Source organism: Boleophthalmus pectinirostris, unplaced genomic scaffold (assembly GCF_026225935.1).
Source record: "Boleophthalmus pectinirostris isolate CB_2022bp ecotype Guang Dong unplaced genomic scaffold, ASM2622593v1 HiC_scaffold_7, whole genome shotgun sequence".
NCBI classification, from domain to species: Eukaryota; Metazoa; Chordata; class Actinopteri; order Gobiiformes; family Gobiidae; genus Boleophthalmus; species Boleophthalmus pectinirostris.
Window position 1 is genome coordinate 576,631 of NW_026571473.1, and position 27,277 is coordinate 603,907.

The 27,277-nt window shown below is 43.9% G+C and overlaps 1 protein-coding gene and 1 long non-coding RNA gene across 2 annotated transcripts; both read left to right on the forward strand.

Moving 5' to 3' along the window:
• The first annotated feature begins 606 nt into the window (after positions 1-606).
• Positions 607-1,407, forward strand: LOC129412108 (uncharacterized). The gene is made up of 3 exons (XR_008633579.1): positions 607-753; positions 823-889; positions 967-1,407. It is a non-coding gene; the product is annotated as an uncharacterized LOC129412108 (long non-coding RNA).
• A 3,566-nt stretch (positions 1,408-4,973) lies between these two features.
• On the forward strand, positions 4,974-27,264 carry slc5a9 (solute carrier family 5 member 9). Its single transcript, XM_020927671.2, has 14 exons — positions 4,974-5,012; positions 8,072-8,184; positions 8,796-8,867; positions 9,226-9,330; positions 9,640-9,804; positions 10,063-10,168; positions 14,231-14,311; positions 15,439-15,644; positions 22,386-22,521; positions 22,963-23,070; positions 23,821-23,971; positions 25,791-25,959; positions 26,499-26,714; positions 26,965-27,264. The coding sequence occupies exons 1-14, from the start codon at positions 4,991-4,993 to the stop codon at positions 27,262-27,264; spliced, it is 1,950 nt and encodes a 649-aa protein (XP_020783330.1). The 5' UTR covers positions 4,974-4,990.
• The last annotated feature ends 13 nt before the right edge of the window (positions 27,265-27,277 follow it).

The following is a 27,277-nucleotide window of genomic DNA, read 5'->3' on the forward strand; positions in this document are numbered from 1 at the left end:
ACAATTCTAGGGTTGACATTCTCCAATCCTGTATTACCACATGACATCACAAGGTGCAATGGGTCGTCCCACCAGCCTAAATGTGCAGGTTTGTGTGTGAAACATGTGTGAATGAAACAAAACACAACTCCAGGTCTGTGTGTGATGAGGAAACTACATGAGAACAGATCAGTAAATAGTGTAATATAAGCCCTTTAAGAAGGTGATGAAGCCCACTGCTGTTATAGTTGGGGAGCCTCAAAGGCTCAATAAAATGGGTTGAACCTGACATGGTCTGTCATACTTTACATACATTTGTGTTGTTGTTGTTGTTGTTGTTTTTTGTTTGTTTGTTTTTGTTTTTTTGTTAACTTTGACCCAAAGGATCAATAATTGCAGGGTCTGCTCTTCAGGAAATATTGCAAAAAAAACTGTGGCCATTTTAGTGTATGTACTCTTCATTTTTTGATTTTTATTTAAATTTTGAAAAAAATTCCTGAAACCCTCAGGGGCTTGGGTAAGCATAAATGCATTCTAGATGCAAATGTGATAGTATCGGGTTTATGGGTCACAAACCCGCCTATAAAAGGGGCACTATGCGCTACGCTCGCCCCTCCCTCCTGAACGCCGACCGCTGACGTTGCACGCTGGCGGAGCCAAGCTGTCATGGCCGCAAGACGCGAGGCCCCGAGTGGACCACGTTTAGGCGCACTAAGTTTACTGTTGCAAGGTGTTCAGCGCAGTAATTGCGGAGAGTGTGCGGGCATCGTGGGGGTAAGTGGGGAAATCGTCTTGTTGGCTCAGTAACGCCGTGTGTGAGGTTAACGCAGGTTGTGTTTTTAGCGTTTGTGTCTCGGCGCTGGGCGGTCCTCTGCGTGTTTGGGTGGCGTGCCGCGGTGAATTCTACACGGTATGTCGCTATGGTTTTTATTTTGTGTTCCTCTTTGTCGTGTGTATTGTACGTTAAATGTAACATGTTATATTTAGGCTCCTGCTGGCGGGAAGCCTCCCCTTTTCTTTCTATTTTCTTTCTCCGTGTACCTGGTCTGTTCTGTGGTCGTGGCCCTTGGTGAAAGGACTCGCTCTCTGAAGTCTTCGTCTTGGGGGAAGAGCTACTGCGAGGCGCAATATTGACTGTGATAATGGTCCTAAGGTAACTCCAAGCAACGAGGCCATGCGACCCAATGAACGCACAGGACTGGTGGAGGATATTTGTTATTAACCCCTTTGCAAAAATGGATAATAAATTCAATGTAAAGTATATTCAAGTCTCACGCCATATTCAGTCAACGAACCTGTGTGTCTATAGTGGGTGGGGAAAAACACTGTGTCCTGGCATTACCAGGTGGCGTTGTTGGCAACTTTACTACCTTGAAGTACATGTACAAATATGCTGCTCTGCTACACAAAGAACACAGGGAGTGACAACATTCAGTGAAAAAATAATTCTTAAAACAGATTTCTACATGATTTTGGTTCAATTTAATGCAAAAAAATAATCATAACGAGTAAGGCGCTAGAGGTTATAACGGCAGCACGGCAATACCAGGTGTCACTCTATGACAGGAGTGACTTTGGTGGTGCTCTAGACACACTCTGAGCACATCTCTTTGTGAGCATCAAAGGAAATGTGTGTTGTCTTCCACCAACTGAAGATGCCTTTCTATTACATCTGCACCGAGCTCTGCAGCAGTTGGCTGTGTGTAAGCAAGCACACATGGTTCAGCCAACCTGTCCAGCTGCCACTGATTTTGGGATGTTCAAGGCTTAAACAACAGTTGTTCTACCACCTGTAGTGGGATAATCAGGAGGGCGGCACACTACAGGTGGTATCTGTAGTGTGCCGCCCTCCTGATTATCCCACTTCACGGGGACCTACACCTAGTTAATTAAGTTTAATGTTAAATTATTTTGTTCTGTTAAAGTTGTGATAGTTGTCATCTGAGGCAATAAAATAATGACATAATAAAGTTGTTGTTATATTATATTTCTTGTGTGACACATTTCCACTGGGAGTTGTGTTGACGTTAACTCAGAAGCCCCTAACAGCTCAGAACATCTTTCTCTTCATCGATGGCTGCACCGTTACTCCATCTCTCTAAGCAACACTGGGGAAAGGGAAGGGTCCATGAAGATACCTTCATGGATCCTTCCCTTTCATTCAGAACCCACATCAGCCACATCACCAAAACAGCTTTTTTCCATCTCTGCAACATCGCCCATCTCCGCCCCTCCCTCTCTCCGCCCACCACACAAATCCTCATTCATGCCTTCATCTCCTCCAGACTCGACTACTGCAACAGCCTCCTGTTCGCGGCCCCCTCCACCCACCTCCAAAAACGGCAATACATCTAGAACTCCGCCACCCGCCTCCTCACCCACACCTGCCTCCTCACCCACACCCGCTCCAGAGACCACACCCACTCCAGAGACCACACCCACTCCAGAGACCACACCCCCTCCAGAGATCACACCGCCTCCTCACCCACCGCCTCCTCACCCACATCCGCCTCCTCACCCACACCCGCCTTCTCACCCACACTCGCTCCAGAGACCACACCCACTCCAGAGACCACACCCACTCCAGAGATCACACCCGCCTCCTCACCCACATCCGCCTCCTCACCCACACCCGCCTCCTCACCCACACCTGCCTCCTCACCCACACCCGCTCCAGAGACCACACCCACTCCAGAGACCACACCCACTCCAGAGACCAGACCCGCCTCCACACCCGCCTCCTCACCCAATTCATTGTCAATTCATCCTCTAGCCTGAGCCCATAATGTCAGAACTATAAAGAGATGTAGATATCAGAGGTGGGACAAAGTTGTTCTTTTGCAAGTCTCAAGTAAGTCTCAAGTCTTTGACCTCAAGTCCGAGTCAAGTCCGAGGTCAAAGCCAGGCAAGTCCAAGTCGAGTCTCGAATCTCTGGCCCATAAGTCCAAGTCAAGTCCAAGTCGTCTACTTTGAGCTTCAAGTCATTTCAAATCTTTAAACCAAAGTACCAAATATAGTTTAGATTTTTGCAATTGATATGAATTTTAAGATAAATTGTATTTAAAAGTCATGGTATATTTATATAAGAGTGTCTATAGAAGAGTTGTAAAAAGTGCATATATATAAGAGTTGTAAAAAAAATTTACTTTTTAAATGTCTTGACAAAATCTTTAATCACTGAATCATTACAATCAATCAGAATTCAAATTTAAATAAGAGTTATTTTGTCATGTAGTTCTCTGTAGTTCCCTCTGTTTTACTGTATTGTAGTACTACATATTACTGTGTAGTACTGTGTATTACTGTAGTACATTTGAGGATACCACATCACAGCACCACCTACAACTGTAAAGAGAAAAGTATTTACAAAAAACATATATATTTTTAAGAGAAGCATCAAGTATTCTCAAGTCACAGGACTCAAGTCCAAGTCAAGTCTGGAGGGGCCGATGGCGCAGATTGGCAGCCTCGCTTCCGTCAATCTGCTTCAGGGCAGCTATGGCTACAGTAATAGCTCACCATCACCGGGTGTGGAGTAAATGAATAATGCTCTGTGAAGTGTCTCTGAGTGTCTAAAAAGGCACGGAACTGAAGCATTATTATTACCTCTGCCAAGGAGGTTATGTTTTTGCCGGCGTTTGTTTGTTTGTTTGTTTGTCTGTTAGCAACATAACTCAAAAAGCTATGGACCAATTTTGATGAAATTTTCAGGATTTGTTGGAAATGTGAAAAGGAAGAACTGATTTCATTTTGGGGGTGATCCAGAAGAAATCCTGGATTCTGGATCACTTTGAAATTTTAGTTAACATTGTGGTAAATGGGGCCAAAAATTTTGTTTCTCAATATCTCGATTAATTATTGACCAAACCCCATGAAATTTGACTCAGGGATGGACAATCGGATCCTCTTTCATATTCCAAATTGAAAGATACGAGACAAATATTTATGGAAAACACAATTAATATGAGGGGGACTGTAGTCCTTGGAGGAGCTCTGCGCTCTCTGAGTGCTTTTCTAGTTATTATTATTATTATTAAGTTCTAAAAATATTGACTCAAGTCTGACTCGAGTCCAAGTCACTTGCAAGTCTCAGCCTCTGGTAGATGTGCAATTATTTTTTCAGGACAAGTCTTTCTTCAGGAGGCTTATCTTGTTATTTATTTCATTAGATTTGCATTTGTACACAATCTTAAAAACATCTTCAAGTGTGACAAAATGCTCTATAGGCACAGGGACGTTACAACTTCATCTGCACATTAAAAATATATAGGGTTGCAATGACACGCATGAACAATAAACAGTAGTATAAAGGGCCCATATCACACTATTTCGTATCCATATTAATACAGTGTTATTTCCTCATCACAAACCTGGAGTTATGTCATGTGGTAATACAGGAAGTGCTCCACTGTGTTCTATACACCTTCACTAGTATCATTTGGATGATTAAGCCATGGCATTGTCAAGCTCTACTGAACAAAAGGTCAAAAGGAGCTGTTCACTTGAAAACTAGCGCTTCATGACATCTGTAGTTAGAACAAATTTAAACAAACATAAAGAGTTACTCAAACATGTGAATGAAACAAAACACAGCTCCAGATATGTTTTTGATTAAGAAACAACATTCTAACACGACTTGAAGCTCACAAGAGTCAATTTTGCATGATACAGGACCTTTAGTTTAGTAAAACAAAACGATAACGGCAAAGCAAATCATGTAACAACAACTGTACATGGACAGTAGGCAGCTGAAGAGCTCTTTTATTTCCCTAAAACCTAATTTTTTTATGCAGTCCAGCCAGGCAAACTGAACAGCTCATGGACATTTATGACAGTTTGTAAATCAATATCAGATTTCATTTAAAAGTAGGTAAGATGATATGAGAGTGTTTTTGCAGTGTGGCTCTGGCTGAACTTTAACTGAATGATAAAGTCATCAATGATTGTCCAGTGCTGTGGAACTCAGAGGAGCAGTGTCATATCTCTTGGAGAACTGAAAGCTGCACGAGCAATGTCCACGACGTCTACTACAGGTTTGTAACACCACACGGCACGGCACGGCACGGTACTACAGACCCACACAGACTCACACAGACTCACACAGCACCACATAACACCACACAACACCACACCACACAACACCACACAGCACCACACAACACCACACAACACCACACACAACACCACACATAACACCACACAACACCACACAGCACCACACATAACACCACACAGCACCCCACATAACACCACACAACACCACACAACACCACACAACACCACACACAACACCACACATAACACCACACAGCACCACACAGCACCACACATAACACCACACAGCACCCCACATAACACCACACAACACCACACAACACCACACACAACACCACACATAACACCACACAGCACCACACAGCACCACACATAACACCACACAACACCACACATAACACCACACAACACCACACAGCACCACACATAACACCACACAGCACCCCACATAACACCACACAACACCACACAACACCACACAACACCACACAACACCACACACAACACCACACATAACACCACACAGCACCATACAACACCACATAACACCACACATAACACCACACAACACCACACAACACCACACACAACACCACACACAACACCACACATAACACCACACAACACCACACACACACCACACACAACACCACACATAACACCACACAACACCACACCACACAACACCACACATAACACCACACAACACCACACAACACACACACACACCACACAAACACCACACACACACACAACACCACACACAACACCACACATAACACCACACACACCACACACACACACATAACACCACACAGCACCCCACATAACACCACACAACACCACACAACACCACACAACACCACACAACATAACACCACACAACACCAAACAGCACCACACAGCACCACACAACATAACACCACACAACACCACACAACACCACACAGCACACACACAACATAACACCACACAACACCACACAACACCACACAACACAACACCACACAACACCACACAACACCACACAACACCACACCAAACACACAACACCACACAACATAACACCACACAACACACACAACACCACACACACACACACACACACACACACACACACACACACACACACACACACACACACACACACACAACACCACACCAAACCACACAACACCACACAACACCACACCAAACCACACACAACACCACACAACACCACACCAAACCACACAACACCACACAACACCACACCAAACCACACAACACCACACAACACCACACCAAACCACACATAACACCACACAACACAACATAACACCACACAGCTTTAGTTGATTCAGTTTATTTGACAGGAAAGATGCACAGGGGTTTAATCAATGATTAAACATTGAAGAGATGTTTTGTACCAGACTGTAGCTCTGAGCTCATTTCATTTCCATCTGCACTAAACATGGAATACAAAAACAGCATCAAAAATGCAATCAATACACAAACAGTTATAAAAGTAGAATTAGAGTAAATATCTGTATCCCGTTCCCTCCCTGCTCCTCTGCGCCCTTAATCAGATTTCATTTAGTTGTTAGTATATGTTGTTTTTCCTAGATTAGTTGGCACTTCTGCCTTGTTAAAAGTATTTTCTTTCAATTCAGCACTAAACTTTCTGAAGTGTATAGTTTTAAGTGTGTTGATAGTTTGTTCCATACTGTTCTAGTTTGGAAAGAGAATGCTGATTGATTAAGACAGTTTTTCTTTAGGTGCCACACTGGCCACTTCATGTGGACGTTGCTCTTCTGATCATCTGTTCAGATGTTAATGTGACAAACCTTTTGAGTGGTGGAGGAACCATATTGTCAATCATTTTGAACAAGAGTCCTGTTTTTTGCAAATTAAATCATGTGATCAAAGCTTTCCTTTTGATGTTTGCTGAGTATGCTGCAGTGATGATATTGTCACAGTTTTGAAGGATCCTAAGAGCTTGTTTGTAGACAGATTCCAAGACAGACAGATTGCTTATTTGCTTGTGACCAGCATGAAATACCAAAATTAAAATTAACACCAATATTTTAAATTGGTATTTAAATGTTGATCCTCACCACCATGCAGCTATGGACATCAACACCACTGTGAAACAATCAACAGAAAATCACATTTATAGAATGACAGCTCAAAAACAAACTTGATCTCGATCTCTCTAAATTCCACTATTTCCACAAACATGGAGCCTATGGAGATTTCTTTGGTATCAAAGCTGCTTATTATTTGCTTGTAATGTTGTAATAATATTAATAATAATAATATTAATAATATTAATAATATCTTCATCAGTTTGCGAGTGCTCTTCATCAGTTTGAGGGTGCTCTTCATCCAGACACACGGCTTTAGTGAACAGTGTTTATTCAGTGGAACAGATCCATTTCCTTAAATACCAGACTTGGACTGATGCCTGAAACTACTTCCTCATTCCCATGACAATGATGCGTTTCTGATGCTGTTGATCTTAGCTGGAGCTGATAAGCTCAGATATTTAAACTCAGATACCTGAGCTCAGATATGTTTGTGTCTCACTTTTACTGCAGAGCTTGAGCAGTGTTATTCCATGTTTAACCTTATTCAGTCCCATATAATCTTGATGATTCTCAAAATTGAAAATAATTACCAATTTTCTAACTGAATTCCAGAAATTCACATTGACAAGAAGTGTTTTCTATTTAGTTTAGTTTAGTTAGTTTATTTGACACGGACCATGCACAGGAGCATTAATCAAACAAACCTTGAAGAGATGTTTTGTACCAGAGTACACAACAGTCGCTCTTGGGCTCATTTCCATCTGCAGACAAAACATAGAATACAAAAATAGCATTAAATGTAAGGTATTCACACTTTACTTGAATAGTGCCCCTTGGCTTTTGTGCGTGTGCACAGTGTAGCAGCGACTGACAGGTGACTGACAGGTCATTATTATGTCTGATCAGTCTGTCTGCTTTAAATCAAGTGAAACTTAGGCTGTGTATGTGTTTTGTGTCTATGTCCCCAGACAGCAGCGTGGCTCCTCCCACTGCGGCCCCTCCGTCTCGCCTGAGCCTGGGCACGGCTGACATCGCTGTGCTGGTGGCATACTTTGTGTTTGTCATGGTAGTGGGCATCTGGGTACGTATGATCTCAGTCTATATGAGGGCACCACAGAGTCCAATGCTCCTGCTCGGCCCAGACTCTGATTCATGAAAGTGTGTTGGAATAATGTAGGCCTAATGTGATGTATGGTCAATCAAAACGGCCACATGTGTGCTTCAAATCAAACCAGCATCTTGTTTTAACTTCACACTTCATCAGCAAATGTGTGATCCACAAAAACCCTGGGGCAGGGGTGGATGAGGCGTGTGTCCCATGGACACTACAGGAGCATCGTGCCTTTGAGCTGAAGATGTGGACGCTGCTCTGCGTTTGGTTCCTTTGACTTTCCACTGTAATCCCACAGCTCTGAATACGCTGAACCAAAGCTTATGTTAACATATAACTGTTCAGTCATCTGTGATGTGGAGGCGAACTTTCTGATCACCAAGCAGGCTTTTCCTTCTGCTACTACTACTAGTTGTTGTACTACAATTACTGCCATTTGTCAGTACAATTTCCTTATACTTTCTTATCACATAACTTCATGATCATTTTGAATCATGTTATGATATTATCACAGTTTCATCATGATAGTTTAATGTAATATGATCGTATAAAGGTGGTGATACATTGTGCTGTGTGTGCAGTCATCCATACGGGCCAATCGCAGCACAGTGGGTGGATACTTCATGGCCGGCCGCTCCATGACCTGGTGGCCGGTGAGTGCTCTGTTCACAACATGACGCTGCACACAGAGGGAAGAGCAGGCTTTACTGACAGAATAAGCACTGAACTTTTCATTCAGTTTAGTCTTACACAACTTACTTTTTTTTACTCTGCACATTCAACAGTGTACCGTATAGAATGAAATAAGATAAACATTTCAGTACATTCACTTCTTCACAGAGGAGTCAGAGCATCACCTGATGTTCGGCTCCCGATCCAAAGCACAGTGAAAATCTCAGTTGTGTCGTATATGTGATTTTGTTGTTCACGTGATTTAATCCATGGCATATGTCTTTGGTCTGAGATGTGCAGTTGTAAAAGCATATGAGATGTGACTCTGTGTTTTTGCAGATCGGGGCATCACTCATGTCCAGTAATGTGGGCAGTGGGCTGTTCATCGGCCTGGCGGGCACTGGGGCCGCAGGGGGCCTGGCTGTGGGCGGCTTCGAGTGGAACGTGAGTCTCACCCTCTCCAGTGCTCCAGACTCCAAACACACTCTGAGCACAGCTACAAAGTGTTTGGGGCCACACTGAGAGCAGTGCTCCTCAAGCCCAAAAGTCAGAGGACAGATTCCAGCTCTGACCATGTTCTGTCATCGTGTCCTTAGGCAAGACACTTTGCCCACTTTAACTAATTTGAATGTGGTGTATGTGTGTGAGAATGCTCAGGCATTAGTGTTATTATTATTGTAAACCAAAAACACAATCTAATTTCAAAGCTCCACAGTGTTGACAGAGTGAGCAGTAAATGTGTGCTGGGTGCAGGCAGCGTGGGTGCTGGTGGCCCTGGGCTGGGTGTTCATCCCTGTGTACATCGCAGCTGGAGTCCTCACCATGCCTGAGTACCTGTGCCGACGCTTTGGAGGGGCACGCATACGCATCTACATATCCCTCCTCTCCCTCATCCTCTACATCTTCACCAAGATCTCGGTCAGACTTCACACTCGGCCTCTAAGCAGATTTAGGACTATTAACAAGGCACTACACATTTATGTGTATTACTGTAGCATGTTCAACTAATTGTCTACGCTTTAGACCAGCTAGAACCACACCCTTTGGCAAAATCTTACAAAGACGTGCGTCTGGGACCATATCCTGTCAGACGGATTAACTAGGATAAAACACGGTCACTATCAAGGCACATGTCCTGTATCCAGTCTGTGTAAGCGTGTGTGTGTTTGTGTGCAGACAGACATCTTCTCGGGCGCACTCTTCATCCAGGTATCTCTGGGCTGGGATCTGTACCTGTCCACAGCTGTGCTACTCCTGGTCACCGCGGCCTACACCATCGCAGGTCTCTTTCCACTCCGCAACACCTCAAACAAGACATGACGTACAAAAACTGTATGCCTCTAGTCATTTAGTCTATTAAATATCCTATATTACAAAAAAATTAGTCTGGAGAGCTTTAAGCTTTTTTTTTTTTACCTTATCACAAACATACCTGCAGTTGTGTTTATACACTTGGAATCTTGGTTCTGTCAAGTTCTATGCCAAAGTTATAAGCGTTTTCATTTTTTATTGGTGCAAACACATTTTCAGTGCCTGTCATTTATTTTATTTTTTTTAAACTAAATAAAGTGAATCACACATTCACTTACTACATATATTTGTTTAATAATCATTAGCTACTGTTCAACATGGATGGAACCCGTTTCTTTCTTCTCCTTCTGTCAGGGGCCCCTGGTGTCCAGAGCATTTTTTAATGCTGCAGTCTCACTTATATTTGCTATCACAGGGTATTCTCGAAAGCCCAGAAGATGTTGTGATATGATCCTGCCCATAACTCAATGAAATATGATTGACTAAGACAACTGTCAAACTCAAACTCAACCTCACATTGACATTGGTCTTCATTCCAGCCACTGAAGGTCCTGCAGGTGTTTCTTTAGTTCAGTGCTGCAGGAGGAGTCACAGATTTACCCAGATACCACTGGAAGAAAAATGTGATTGGTCCATTTCCATTCCGTTATATTAACCCTTTGTTTCCCAAGAAATATTAGTCCAAGTTTTTAACAATGATTTACAAATTATTATATATATATATATATATATATATATATATATATATATATATATATATATATATATATATATATATATATATATATATATATATATATATATATATATATTTATATATATATATATATATATATATATATATATATATATATATATATATATTAGTGCTGTCATGCAATTAAAAAAATTTAGAGATTAATTAATTATGATCTGTAATTAATTAATCTAGTTAATCTCATTTTAATCTCACCTAAAAATTGCTGAGAAAAGCCTTCAATTTGAGGTATTTTCATTTAAATTCATTATTACATTATTGTGGCAGATCAAAATCAAAAGACTAATATAGATTTAAAAAAGTGACTTTATAAAGTCATTTATTGTTTAACAAATCTCTCCAATTTGGCTGTTGAGCCCAAGTCTCCATGAATAAGAAACTGTTTGTTGTAAAGTAAAGACGAGGAAATCTGAACATAATAACTTTTGTGTACTTAAAGACAATAAAAAGTCCAGTCTTTCCTTAACCATATTAAAAATAGGGGTGTCAAATTATCGCGTTAATTGCGATTAATTAATTACAGTCACATTTAGCGCGTTATGTTTTTTAATCGCGTTAATCTCATTTTTAATCTCTAACTTTAGTGTTTCTGTATGTGAGTTTCTTTATTATAAAACCTGTTTTTATGTGTTGTTGGGACAACAACACACACACACAAAACACACAAAACACATTTATAAATTTTTTTATTTCGGTAATTCCACTCATTGCCGGAAAGCCACACAAAATACGCGCAGTAAGAGCGATGTAAACGTCATGTTAACGTTGGCTGCATCAGTCGCACAATGGACGAGGTCGAAGAGCCAGTAGAACAGAGGCAGCAGTGCACAGGTAAAAACACATTCGTGTCTTGGAAATTATTGTCCCGACGTGAAATATAAAAGAAAATAACAAATATAATATCGCCTGAAAACAACCTGCATAGGCTCATGATGTCTGCACTACTGTCCTATAGTGACCTGCCACATGAGAGGACACGCACACAAACACACACACACACAAACACAAACACACACCTTCATCATCGTCATTAACCTGAGAACGCGCGGACCACGTTTCCTTCCGTAGACACTGCGCAGACACCGCTGTCCTCCCGTGAGCCGCGTGTGAACCGTGTTTTCTCGCGTACGCTGCGTAAACCGCGCTTCCTCCTGTGCGTCTCTAAACCAGAACTAACACCAAGACTAAAACCAGGACTAAACCAGGACTAAACCAGAACTAAAACCAGAACTAAAACCAGGTCTAAACCAGGTCTAAACCAGGACTAAACCAGGACTAAACCAGGTCTAAACCAGGACTAAACCAGGACTAAACCAGGACTAAACCAGGACTAAACCAGAACTAACACCAGGACTAAAACCAGGATTAATACATTCCAGGACTAAACTAGGACTAATGTAGGTCTAAACCAGGTCTAAACCAGGACTAAAACCAGTGATCTCATATATAAAGCATTTCTCTATCAATAATATTTTTAATATGGTTAAGGAAAGACTGGACTTTTTATTGTCTTTAAGTAGACAAAAGTTATTATGTTCAGATTTCCTCGTCTTTACTTTACAACAAACAGTTTCTTATTCATGGAGACTTGGGCTCAACAGACAACTTGGAGAGATTTGTTAAACAATAAATGACTTTATAAAGTCACTTTTTTAAATCTATATCAGTCTTTTGATCTGCCACAATAATGTAATAATGAATTTAAATGAAAATACCTCAAATTGAAGGCTTTTCTCAGCAATTTTTAGGTGAGATTAAAATTAGATTAATTAGATTAATTAATTACAGATCATAATTAATTAATCTCTAATTTTTTTTAATCGCATGACAGCACTAATTAAAAATATTATTGATAGAGAAATATATATGAGATCACTGGTTTTAGTCCTGGTTTAGACCTGGTTTAGACCTACTTTAGTCCTAGTTTAGTCCTGGAATGGATTAATCCTGGTTTTAGTCCTGGTGTTAGTTCTGGTTTAGTCCTGGTTTAGACCTGGTTTAGTCCTGGTGTTAGTCCTGGTGTTAGTCCTGGTTTAGTCCTGGTTTAGACCTGGTTTAGACCTGGTTTTAGTCCTGGTTTAGTCCTGGTTTAGACCTGGTTTAGACCTGGTTTTAGTTCTGGTTTAGTCCTGGTTTAGTCCTGGTTTAGACCTGGTTTTAGTTCTGGTTTTAGTTCTGGTTTAGTCCTGGTTTAGTCCTGGTTTTAGTCTTGGTGTTAGTTCTGGTTTAGAGACGCACAGGAGGAAGCGCGGTTTACGCAGCGTAGTGAGAAAACACGATCCACACGCGGCTCACGGGAGGACAGCGGTGTCCGCGCAGTGTCTACGGAAGGAAACGTGGTCCGCGTGTTCTCAGGTTAATGACGATGATGAAGGTGTGTGTTTGTGTTTGTGTGTGTGTGTGTTTGTGTGCGTGTCCTCTCATGTGGCAGGTCACTATAGGACAGTAGTGCAGACATCATGAGCCTATGCAGGTTGTTTTCAGGCGATATTATATTTGTTATTTTCTTTTATATTTCACGTCGGGACAATAATTTCCAAGACACGAATGTGTTTTTACCTGTGCACTGCTGCCTCTGTTCTACTGGCTCTTCGACCTCGTCCATTGTGCGACTGATGCAGCCAACGTTAACATGACGTTTACATCGCTCTCACTGCGCGTGTTTTGTGTTGCTTTCCGGCAATGAGTGGAATTACCGAAATAAAAAAATGTATAAATGTGTTTTGTGTGTGTGTGTTGTTGTCCCAACAACACATAAAAACAGGTTTTATAATAAAGAAACTCACATACAGAAACACTAAAGTTAGAGATTAAAAATGAGATTAACGCGATTAAAAAACATAACGCGCTAAATATGACTGTAATTAATTAATCGCAATTAACGCGATAATTTGACACCCCTAATATATATATATATATATATATATATAGAGAGAGAGAGAGAGAGAGAGAGAGAGAGAGAGAGAGAGAGACAGAGAGAGAGAGAGAGAGAGAGAGAGAGATCACACTGTTCTTTATACAGCCAGACCCCGCCCCTCCTCCCTCCTCCCTCTCCCCGTCAGTCCTCCAGGTGTTGCCCAGTTTAGCAGCTCTGTCTAGTGTGGGTGTGTTTAGGTGTTCATTCCCACTTTAAATTGGATTTAGTCCCAGATCTTCAGCTCGCTCCATACTCTCTCCTTCCGTGCATGTAGATCTTTTTAATCTAAATAAAATAATTTGTTGTCTAATATACATTTCAGATAGCTATTTGGTTTATAATTTTCTCTTTTGGTGCAGGCGGCCTGGCAGCGGTCATGTACACTGATGCCCTGCAGACAGTCATCATGGTGGGAGGGGCCTTCTCCCTCATGTTCATAGGTAAGAGATGCACCAGCCTAATATATCTAGAGAAAAATGCACTGACATTGACATGATCATCGGACAGTTAGACAGTAGAATTCAAATTTATAATCACTTATGTTCCACTTTATGTTCCTCTTATTTGAGTTGAAGTTTTTGTAAATACTTTTTTACTCTTTCTTACTTGAGATATATTTTGGCTCTTGTCCCTGTCCTGCTCCACAGACAGACTCTGGAGATTGTCCCACATGCCACACTTCTGTACAACTTATCACTATAAATGATGAATGCAGAGGATGGACTGCTCTATTGTTATTATTATGTTTGTTTCATTGTTGCTGCTGTCAAAAATAGAATTTTCTTCAGGATCAATAAAATATTTATCTGTCTACTCTTGGTTTAGTGGTAGTGGTAGCCAGTTGACTCTTGTGAGTTTACGTTTAGTTTCATCTTTATTTGAAAGGACAACGTACAGAGACATTAAAATAATAGGAAACACATGTTCCACACCAGATTAAAGATAAGATTGTTTCAATTTACAGTCCCTGATTTATAGGATAAATGATACAATCACACAATAAGAACTATTCACACTGTCCACTCTCTGACCCACACACACTCACACACTCAAACATGTACAATACAACCACACACCTCAACAAAGCATTAGGTATTTATAAAATCATGAATTTCATCTTATAAAAATACATACAGTATTAAATTACAATTTCCACAATTCACTATTATAAACGTCCATAGCCATGTTCTAATACTGTCACCTCCTCAAAAACAGACCTAGAGTTGTGTTTTGTTTCATTCACACTTGTTTGAGTAACCCTTTATTATTAGTTTGTCTTCATCTGCAAAGCTCCAAATGCTCTGTTCCACTCTGTGATGTCATGAAGCAGTAGTTTTCTTTGTCCGTGGAGATTGGCAATTCTAGGTATGAAATCATCCAAATGATACTAGAGCAGGTGTATGGAGTTTAAAAACACAATGGAACATGTAATATAGGCCTTTTAAATAAACAAAGACAAAAAGCAGATGCTGTTTTGGCTACTCTACCTAACCTTGATATGAATGATTTGGTACTTTGGATATTTGGTTTGGGAGCCTTATCTGTCCTCACGTGTGTTGGTCCACAGCGTTCTCGCGTGTGGGCTGGTACGAGGGGCTGGAGCAACTGTATCCTAAGGCAGTGCCCTCAGTCACTGTGCCAAACTCCACATGTCACCTACCGCGCCATGATGCCTTCCACCTGCTGAGGGACCCCCTGACCGGAGACCTGCCCTGGCCCGGCCTCATCTTCGGCCTCACGGTGCTCGCCACCTGGGTGTGGTGCACGGACCAGGTAACCAACGGGCCACTACCTGTAACATATGAGACAAGTCTAATGCAGCAGATTATATGGAGCTCAGCAGTCCCTACGAGGCAAGTCACAAGTTCCTAAAGCATTACAAGTCACAAGAACATAACATCTCCAAAAGTGAAATATTCTGTTGAGACAGTAGAAACTGAAAAATTATGTGAAATGTTTAAGCCTCCGTGTCTCCAGAGACACAGCTCAAAGGCAACAGCTTCATTTTGCACCTAAATTACACCTGACTAAATCAGTCCCCACATGTGGCTGCAGAGAGATCTGTCCATTCATGAGCGAGTATTACTGAAGCTGAAGATATATGGAGATGTGTTTATTCCACACTGTCCCTTTATGTTGATGATTCTTATTGCAAAGACAGAAATAATGCTTTCGTTCATTTTGTTTGGAAAAACAGAAAGTACTACCTGAAGAAAGTAAAGCTTGGCTTAGAATCAGAGGGCGGACAGAAGTGATCAACCTTTTGGATTTAAAAGCTCACATCTTTATGGAACTTTATACTGAACAATAACTTTGCACACATTGAAAAGTTTCTCATGAGTTGTAACTACACTGTACCTAAAGAAAAATAGGCCAAAAAAAATTAAATAGGCACATCATTTGGGCTCTGTTTTTTATTTATTTATTTATTTTTTTTTACCAATAACTCAAAAAAGAAAAAGAAAAAAATCTAAAAAAAAAGAAGAAATGTTTTCCTAAAAATTTTTTTTAAAACATTTCCATTTTGCACCAACAACTCAAAAATGTAATAATAATAATAATAATAATAATAATAAATAAATAAATAGTTAACTGTTAAGTGTTTTCCCAGTATATTCCTGTAAATACCAAAACTTCAGCACTGGTGAGCCAGTGGTAGAATAGCTCATTGTGTTAGGTTGTGGGTTAGGATGTGGGAGGCTCGGGTTTAAAACTCACCTGCTCCTGATTGTGAGTGTATTTACTTCAGTTGAAACCAGTCTTTTCATGAGTTTTACTTTTGCATTCTCTTTTATGAGTTATATGGTAATAATAATAACACAAATATCCACACAAATCCATCACAACGAGAATGCGCAAAATGCAAAATGTCTGCTCCCCATGATGAGCAGCAGCCGGCGGTCCCAGCTGCTCTCCACATCAGGGTGCCCCCCAGACCCATACTTTTTTTTTTTGAGTTGTTAATGCAAAAAAAAAAAAAAAAAAAAAAACTTAGAAAATAGACCCCAAATGACATGCCTCTTTTTTCCCCTCTTGCCTCTCAGAGCTTCTGTAGCTTCTTCAGTTCTGGTCAGAATGCTGGTGGGTACATATGAAGAATATGTGCCTGCAGGGAAGAGCTAACTATAGTGAAACTACTCTGAAACTAACACACCTACTTGTTTACGGTTTCTGTTAGTTTGTTAGGCCTATTGAACTGCAGAGTGTGGGGTCTTATTAGGAGAATCATTCAGGTCCACCCAAAGGACAAAACACCGAGCCACAGACAAAGCAATGTGGTCTACTTCATTCAGTGTAGTGAAGACTGCACTGAGCACTACACTGGAGAAACAAAACAGCCAGTCCACAAGAGCAGCAGTGGTCCTCAGTCTGCTGTACATCTCCATCTAAAAGCCACAGAGAAAAGAATTGGTTTGAAAGGAGAAAGAAGAACGAGAATCCTTCTTCTAAACAGAAATGGGGGACTCAGACACCATGTGTCTCCTATTTACAACTCCACCCTCAAACCTAAATCAAAACAAACAAGAGAACAACAGCTGTAGCCAGGTCAGGCCCAGAGGTGTGAAAGCTCCATTATGGACCTGAATGGTTACACTAAAAAGACCCCACATTCAGTGCAGTTCAATAGTCCGAGCTAACAAACAGAAACCGTAAACAAGTAGGTGTGTTAGTTTCAGAGTAGTTTCACTGTAGTTAGCTCCTAAGGAAGTGTTCACCAGCATCTGACCAGAACTGAAGTAACAGCTTGGATGAGCTGTGAAACGTATTTAACCAAATAAACTTTTGTCCAGTTGACAAATTGAATTTCTCCTTTGCCATGAATTCTACCTGGATGACTGAGGGATTTTTCACATGTATCTAAAGTTCCCATTAGACTTAATCAAAATTTCACCAACAGGCCCTACTGGCATGGAAGCTATGTTCTACTCACAATTTCTCCTCATGAAGAAATAATTTGGAATAATGGCAAAAATACAATAAAAATGTCTTTGTCTCTGGGCTGGCCTGGGAACGCCTTGGGGTCCCCTCGAAGGAGCTGGAGGAAGTGTCCAGGGTGAAAGAAGTCTGGGAGTCCCTGCTTAGAGTCCCTGCTGGCCGGACTCAATCCTGGATAAGCAGAAGAAAATGGATAGATGGATCACAATAAAAAAACATAGTCTATATAAAGAAACATGGATCAATGGAGGTATCATGTTTGTATTGGATATGTTTGTTTACAGGATAAATCAGTTCCTGTCAAATACAAAGAAGTGATCTAATAAAAGCAATACCTACTGCAATTCACATGTTAATAAAATCTCATCTGAGATACCAAAAACGCAATAATACTGTACTGGAATTAATGATCGCTCCAAATAAATCAACATAAAATAAAGAATTAGAAAATCTATAGCCATACCATAGCCATACAAGCCTGATTTGAATTCTGCATCATTCTGGAATGCACATATTAGTCAAATAAACTGGAAAAAGCGTGGACATCACCTTTTCAATATTGTATCACAAACAAAGTCCACAAGGTTCATTTCAAAATTCTAGATAATATCTATCCATGCAATAGTATCATCTCTAAATTTGCCAACATAAGCACAAACTGCATCTTCTGTGATCAAAATGTTCTTTATAAACTTCTAAAAATATGTGGCACAATTCCTCTCTTCCCCTCCTTGAACCGTCACCTTATCGTGGTGGAGGGGTTTGAGTGCCCGAATGATCCCGGGAGCTATGTTGTCAGGGGCTTCATGCCCCTGGTAGGGTCACCCAAGGCAAACAGGTCCGGGGGGACGGGTCAGACGAAGAACGGTTCAGAAGCCCCTTATGATGAGTGCAACACAGAGGCCAGTTACGTCGCCCGGATTGGCGTCACCGGGGCCTCACCCTGGAGCCAGGCCTGGGGTGGGTGCTCGCCAGCGAGCGCCTGGTGGCCGAGCCTCCCCCCACGGGGCTCGGCCGGGCTCAGCCCGAAGGAGCGACGTGGGGTCGTCCTCACGTGGGCCCACCACCCGCAGGAGGATCCATATGGGGCCGGTGCAGAGAGATCTGGGCGGCAGTCGACGGCGGGGGCCTCGGCGACCAGATCTCCGGACATGGAGACTAGCTCTGGGGACATGGAATGTCACCTCACTGGGGGGAAAGGAGCCTGAGCTTGTGCGGGAGGTTGAGCGTTACCGACTAGATATAGTCGGCCTCACCTCCACGCACAGTTTGGGCTCTGGAACCCAACTCCTTGAGAGGGGCTGGACTCTCCATTTCTCTGGCGTTGGCCATGGGGAGCGGCGGCGGGCTGGTGTGGGCCTGCTCATTGCCCCACAGCTCAGTTGGAGTTCACCCCGGTGAACGAGAGGGTCGCGTCCCTGCGCCTTCGGGTCGGGGACAGGTCTCTCACTGTGGTGTCGGCCTACGGGCCGAACAGCAGTGCAGAGTACCCGGCCTTCTTGGAGTCCTTGGGAGGGGTACTAGACAGTGCACCGACCGGGGACTCCGTTGTTCTCCTGGGGGACTTCAACGCCCACGTGGGCAACGACAGTGACACTTGGAGAGGGGTGATTGGGAGGAACGGCCTCCCCGATCTGAACCCGAGTGGTGTTTTGTTATTGGACTTCTGTGCTAGTCACAGTTTGTCCATAACGAACACCATGTTCGAGCACAAGGGTGTCCATAAGTGCACGTGGCACCAGGACAGGACACCCTAGGCCGGAGGTCGATGATCGACTTTGTCGTCGTGTCATCTGATCTCCGGCCGCGTGTCTTGGACACTCGGGTGAAGAGAGGGGCTGAGCTGTCAACTGATCACCACCTGGTTGTGAGTTGGGTTCGCTGGCGGAGGAGGAAGCCGGAGGGACCTGGCAGGCCCAAGCGTGTAGTGAGGGTCTGTTGGGAACGTCTGGCGGAGCCCTCTGTCAGAGGGACCTTCAACTCGCACCTCCGGGGGAGGCCGGAGATATGGAGTCCGAGTGGGCTTCATTCTCGGCCTCCATTGTCGATGCGGCCGCTCGGAGCTGTGGGCGTAAGGTCTGTGGTGCCTGTCGCGGCAGCAATCCCCGAACCCGGTGGTGGACACCGGAAGTAAGGGATGCTGTCAAGCTGAAGAAGGAGTCCTATCGGGCCTTGCTGGCTCGGGGGACTCCTGAGGCAGCTGACGGGTACCGGCGGGCCAAGCGTGCTGCAGCCCGTGTGGTAGCGGAGGCAAAAACTCGGAGCTGGGAGGAGTTCGGGGAGGCCATGGAGAAGGACTATCGGACGGCCTCAAAGAGATTCTGGCAAACCGTCCGGCGCCTCAGGAGAGGAAAGCAGTTCTTCACCAACACTGTTTACAGTGCGGGGGGAGAGCTGCTGACCTCGACTGGGGACGTTGTCCGGCGGTGGAAGGAATACTTTGAGGATCTCCTCAATCCCACCGTCACGTCCTCCTCCGAGGAGGCCGAGGCTGGGGACTCGGAGGCGGACTCATCCATCACCCTGGCCGAAGTCACTGAGGTGGTTGGCAAGCTCCTTGGTGGCAAGGCTCCGGGGTTGGATGAGATCCGTGAGATCCTAACCCTAACCCTAACCTGAAGTCTCTGGATGTTGTGGGGCTGTCTTGGTTGACACGCCTCTTCAACATCGCGTGGCGGTCGGGGACAGTACCTCTGGACTGGCAAACCGGGGTGGTGGTCCCTCTGTATAAGAAGGGGGACCGGAGGGTGTGTTCCAACTATAGGGGGATCACACTTCTCAGCCTTCCCGGTAAGGTCTATGCCAGGGTACTGGAGAGGAGAATCCGGCCGATAGTCGAACCTCGGATTCAGGAGGAGCAGTGTGGTTTTCGTCCTGGCCGTGGAACACTGGACCAGCTCTACACTCTCCATCGGGTGCTCGAGGGTTCATGGGCATTTGCCCAACCAGTCCACATGTGTTTTGTGGATCTGGAGAAGGCATTCGACCGTGTCCCTCGTGGTGTCCTGTGGGGGGGTGCTCTGGGAGTATGGGGTCCGGGGCCCTTTGCTAAGGGCTGTCCGGTCCCTGTATGACCGGAGCAGGAGCTGTGTTCGCATTGCCGGCAGTAAGTCAGACCTGTTCCCGGTGCATGTTGGACTCCGCCAGGGCTGCCCTTTGTCACCGGTTCTGTTCATTGTATTTATGGACAGAATTTCTAGGCGCAGTCAGGGGCCGGAGGGGGTCCGGTTTGGGGACCGTAGGATTTCATCTCTGCTGTTGCGGACGATGTTGTTCTGTTGGCTTCATCGAGCCAGGACCTGCAATGTGCACTGGGGCGGTTTGCAGCCGAGTGTGAAGCGGCTGGGATGAAGATCAGCTCTTCCAAGTCCGAGGCCATGGTTCTCGACCGGAAAAAGGTGGCTTGCCCTCTCCGGGTGGGTGGGGAGTCTTTGCCTCAAGTGGAGGAGTTCAAGTATCTCGGGGTCTTGTTCACGAGTGAGGGAAGGACGGAACGTGAGATTGACAGGCGGATCGGTGCAGCTTCGGCAGTGATGCGGTCGCTGTATCAGACCGTTGTGGTGAAGAGGGAGCTGAGTCGAAAGGCGAAGCTCTCGATTTACCGGTCAGTCTTCGTTCCTACTCTCACCTATGGTCATGAGCTCTGGGTAGTGACCGAAAGGACGAGATCGCGGATACAAGCGCTCGAAATGAGTTTCCTCCGCAGGGTGACTGGGCGCTCCCTTAGAGATAGGGTGAGGAGCTCAGTCACACGGGAGGAGCTCGGAGTAGAGCCGCTGCTCCTCCACGTCGAGAGGAGCCAGTTGAGGTGGCTCGGGCATCTGTTCCGGATGCCTCCTGGGCGCCTCCCTCGGGAGGTCTTCCGGGCATGTCCCGCCGGGAGGAGGCCCCGGGGAAGACCCAGGACACGCTGGAGGGACTATGTCTCTCGGCTGGCCTGGGAACGCCTCGGGGTCCCCCCGGAGGAGCTGGAGGACATGTCTGGGGTGAAGGAAGTCTGGGAGTCCCTGCTTAGGCTGCTCCCCCCGCGACCCGGCTCCGGATAAGCGGACGAAAATGGATGGATGGATGGAATTCCTCTCTTATAATTATGGTTGCAATATTCATTTATCCATTAAGGACATAATAACACACTCACGACTCAACAATAATGACCTAAACCAGATCACCAACCTAATCATTCGAAAGGGAACATTCCATATGCACAAATCTTTTCTTAATTGATCTAAACATTTATATAGAAACTATTTGAAATATAATAAATAGAAAAGCATACAGACTATAAAATACTTCAACAGCAATTTCCTCCACAAACTAAAATAGGACATTCTCTACTCCTCTTATGAATCATATCTTTTCTGTTGTTTTCCTTTTATTTTCTTGATTTGCTTATTTTGAAAGAATTGTACTGTTAATATCTATTTGTTTCATATTTCTAAAAGCAATTTCTATGTATTAAGTACTTTTTCCATTCACATAGACCTTTTGAAAAATTCCAATATTAAGCATTCAAAGCGTTAGAGTTAGTTCCACTTTAATCTCACTCGTGTGTGTGTACGTGTGTGTGTGTGTTTGCAGGTGATAGTGCAGAGGTCCCTGTCGGCCAAGTCCCTGTCCCATGCCAAAGGGGGTAGTGTGCTGGGGGCCTACCTCAAACTGCTGCCCATGTTCTTCGTCGTGATGCCCGGGATGATCAGCCGTGCCCTGTACCCAGGTCTGAGCACTCCTCCTCTGTACCAACTGTGTGTGTGCTTGTTATTGTGATAGAAGAAAGGTTACATGTACACAATGTGCTCTTGAACAAATCATTTTATTTAGATGATCGGGATTGAAATGGAATACAGCAGAAAGGACAGGTGAATGAGTTAGCTGAGGATATGCAATTTCTTTGGTATTCGTATGTAAAAGTAATTATTAAAGTAATGATTCTCTTTATATCTTTATAATTACATGCATTATCTGCATAAATAGTAGCACTTTTTAGAGAACCTAAAACATATCTTGTGTCCATCACTGATCCTTTTAGTGAAATACAGGCTTAGACCTGTGTGTGATTCTGATGAGGCATTAGACATGTCCCTCTCTCTGATTGGCTGCTGTGTTCTCCCTCTTGCTCTGATTGGCTGAGAGTGCTGAGGACTGTGTGTTGTTCTAGATGAGGTGGCGTGCGTGGTCCCAGAGCTGTGTCAGAAGGTGTGTGGGACGGCAGTGGGCTGTTCCAACCTCGCTTACCCCAAACTGGTAGTGGAGCTCATGCCTTCAGGTCTGTATGTGTATGTGTATGTGTATGTGTATCTGTATGTGTATGTGTATCTGTATGTGTATGTGTATCTGTATCTGTATCTGTATCCACGTTAGACTGACTGGTTCACTCTCTCTGATTCGCTGCTGTAATGTCCCTCTCATTTTAATTGACTGTTCTTTTCGCCCTCTCTCTCTGATTGGCTGTTCTTTTCTAACTTCTCTCTGATTGGATGTTGTTTTCTCCCTTTCTCTGATTGGCTGCTCCTCTCTCCCTCTCTCTCTGACTGGCTGTTGTGCTCTCCCCCTTGTCTCTGATTGGCTTTTGTGCTGTCCCTCTGGTCTTTGATTGGCTGTTGTGGTGTCCCCCTGGTCTCTGATTGGCTGTTGTGCTGTCCCTCTGGTCTCTGATTGGCTGTTGTGCTGTCCCCCTGGTCTCTGGTTGGCTGTTGTGCTGTCCCCCTGGTCTCTGGTTGGCTGTTGTGCTGTCCCCTTGGTCTCTGATTGGCTATAGTACTATCCCCCTGGTCTCTGATTGGCTGTCGTGCTGTCCCATTGGTCTCTGATTGGCTGCTGTGCTCTCCTCCTCTCTCTGATTGGCTGTTGTGGTCTCCCCTGATCTCTGATTGACTGTTGTGCTCTCCCCTGATCTCTGATTGGTTGTTGTGCTCTCCCCTGATCTCTGATTGGTTGTTGTGCTCTCCCCTGATCTCTGATTGGCTGTTGTGCAGTCCCTCTCACTGATGGGCTGAGGCGCTCTTTGCTCTTGCAGGTCTGCGCGGCCTCATGTTAGCAGTGATGCTGGCGGCCCTCATGTCATCCCTCACCTCCATCTTTAACAGCAGCTCCACCCTGTTCACCCTGGACCTGTACCAGAGGCTCCGCCCTGCCGCCAGCGAGAGGGAGCTCATGGTGGTGGGCAGGTGCACGCCTTCTCTAAAATTTACATTTGCCATTTCACAGGGAGCACCCGTTTACTAATGAGCACAGTGAACACGCTGGGACTAAATTACATTAACAACAAGTGTGCATCAGGTTTTCATGTTTTTCTAATTAGTCGTAATTAGAAAAACATGAAAACTGGAATTGTGTTTTGTTTCATTCAAACATGTTTAACACACAAACCCTGCAGATTTACGCTTCTTCTCTCAAACTAAAAATACTCTCTGTTCCACCTTGTGTTGTCATGATAATACAGGAAATGCTCTACTGTGGTTTTAAATTCCATAAACCTTCACTAGAATCATTTAGATCAGGGGTGTCAAACTCAAATTCACAGAGGGCCAAAATTAAAAACTGGGACTTAGCTGTGGGCCAAACTAAATATTTTTGAAAAAATTAGCTTGTTTTCTCTTACTTCGAGATATGTAAAGTTCAACCTTTTCTTATTAAAATAAATGTTTAATAATAGTTTTGCTTAAACATTGAATCCAGATCAAGCATAATATAAAATAATAACAACATTTTAAATAAATAATGTCTCTATAGTCTGTCTGTAACCGGAGGGGCAGCTCTGATACATATTTGATATGATCTCACGGGCCAAATATAATTATATCACGGGCCAAATTTGGCCCTTGGGCCTGAGTCTGACATGTCTGATTTGGATAATTTCAGCCAGTCCCTTCTGAAACTAAAGGTAAAAGGAGCTGTTAACTTGAAAACTACCACTATATGACATCACAAGTTGGAAGAGAGCATTTTAAAATTGGGAGAAGTAGAAAGCCTAATAAGAATAGTAAGAATAGTTGAAGTCCATATGAATTAAACCTGTCATATGGACTTCAACAAACTAACCACAATGTCATTTTGTAAATACACGCACCCCAGTACATGGAACCTCCTCAGAAGCTGCTGCGTGTTACCTACGTGTGACCTGGGTGTGACCTGCGTATGTATGATCTATGTGTGACTGGGTGTGACCTGTGTGTGGTCTGTGTGTGACCTGTGTGTGTTCTGTGTGTGACCTGTGTGTGAGCTGTGTGTGACCTGTGTGATCTATGTGTGACCTGTGTGTGACCTGTGTAATCTGTGTGGGATCTCTGTGTTACCTGTGTGTGATCTGTGTGTGATCTGTGTGTGACCTGTGTGTGATCTGTGTGTGACTGGGTGTGATCTGTGTGTGATCTGTGTGTGATCTGTGTGTGACTGGGTGTGATCTGTGTGTGACTTGCGTGTGATCTGTGTGTGATCTGTGTGTGACCTGTGTGTGATCTGTGTGTGATCTGTGTGTGACCTGTGTGTGACCTGTGTAATCTGTGTGGGATCTCTGTGTTACCTGTGTGTGACCTGTATGTGATCTGTGTGTGATCTGTGTGTGATCTGTGTGTGATCTGTGTGTGATCTGTGTGTGATCTGTGTGTGATCTGTGTGTAATCTGTGTGTGACCTGTGTGTGACCTGTGTGTGATCTGTGTGTGACCTGTGTGTGATCTGTGTGTGACCTGTATGTGATCTGTGTGTGACCTGTATGTGATCTGTGTGTGATCTGTATGTGATCTGTGTGTGATCTGTGTGTGATCTGTATGTGATCTGTGTGTGATCTGTGTGTGATCTGTGTGTGATCTATGTGTGATCTATGTGTGATCTGTGTGTGATCTATGTGTGATCTGTGTGTGATCTGTGTGCGATCTGTGTATGACCTGTGTGTGACCTGTGTATGACCTGTGTATGATCTGTGTGTTACCTGTGTGTGATCTGTGTATGACCTGTGTGTGTTGTGTCTGTGAACTCTGTGCTTCAGGCTCTTCATCCTCTTCCTTGTCTGCATCAGTCTGCTGTGGATTCCAGTCATTCAAACAGCTAACAGTGGACAACTCTTTGATTACATCCAATCAGTGACCAGTTTTTTAGCCCCGCCTATTACAGCTGTTTTCCTACTGGCTATTTTCTGGTCACGGACCAATGAGCAGGTAGGAACCAGAAACACACACACACACGCACACAGTGTGGTGACTGTGTTCTTGTTTGAAGAGGCGATCAATATCGATTTCGATACTAAGGAATAGACTCTATACTCAGTACAGATTTTGACTTTATCTCTTTCTTTAGATAATATAATGTGATGTTCAACATTAAATGGAAGTACTTTCTTTTCTATTTCCATGTGTCTTATATGTGTGTAATCCCTCAGTGGTGCAGTAGGTTCATAGTGTCCATGTGTGTATGTGCTCTTCTACTACAGCTCAACATCATTCTAAAGACATTCAGGAAAAGGTTAATTTCTGTCCTGAGTCCTGCTCACATGAGTACCTATAGTATCTATACCAGTTTCAGTAACAATCGGTTTCTGATTTTCATTACTTTTGACAACCTTAAACCTGACATATTGTGCTGTATGTGTATCTGTGTATGTGTATGTGTATGTGTATGTGTATGTGTATGTGTATGTGTGTATGTGTATGTGTGTGTGTGCGTGTGTGTGTGTGTGTGTGTGTGTGTGTGTGTGTAGGGGGCGTTCTGGGGACTGATGGGCGGACTTATCGTCGGTGGTATACGGATGGCCCTGGAGTTCTCATACTCTGCTCCGTCATGTGGGCAGCCTGACCTAAGACCCTCTGTCCTGGCACAGGTGCATTACCTGTACTTCAGCATGCTTCTGTTCGCTCTGAGCACGCTCCTCATCTGCGCTGTCAGCCTGGCCACAGAGCCCATCCCTCCTCACAGTGTAAGAGACCTCAGAGTACACAAAGCTCTCACTTGTGTCAATGCTCTGCTTCTGTGCTGATTCTTGTGTTGGTACAGCATTAGTTAGTGTAAAATGTATAATAATTACATAGAAAAAGATTCTGCTCTTTTCAAAAATGAGATGTGAAATCACCATTGTGCAGTCTAAAAGAGAGCGTAGATAAACACACCTCTCTGGTAATGCTGTCACTGTTAGACATATCTAATACATGTGTGGTGTTATGCCGCAGCTGCACCGGTTGACCTGGTGGTCTAGACACAGTCAGGAGCCCCGCGTGGAGCTTCCAGGTGTGACCTCTGGGTCAGAGAGTCCCCAGGCCTCCAGTTCAGATTCCCAGGCCCCCAGGGGCTGGTGCTACAGGGCCCTCCTGTGGATGTGTGGTCTGACTGGGCAAAGCAGCTCTTCTGTGGACCCTGACTGCAGCCCCTTGGTGTCCCTGCAGGAGGAGCCATTGTGGAGACATGTGTGTAACATCAATGCTCTGTTGCTACTCACAGTCAACATCTTCTTGTGGGGGTACTTCGCCTGAGCAGCTCTTAGAC

Coding starts and splice junctions, on each gene's coding strand:
- slc5a9 (XM_020927671.2), top strand. CDS start 4,991: ATGTCCACGACGTCTACTACAG. Junction 23,071..23,820: donor AGTGGAGCTCATGCCTTCAG/GTCTGTATGTGT, acceptor TTGCTCTTGCAG/GTCTGCGCGGCCTCATGTTA. Junction 26,715..26,964: donor AGCCCATCCCTCCTCACAGT/GTAAGAGACCTC, acceptor GTTATGCCGCAG/CTGCACCGGTTGACCTGGTG.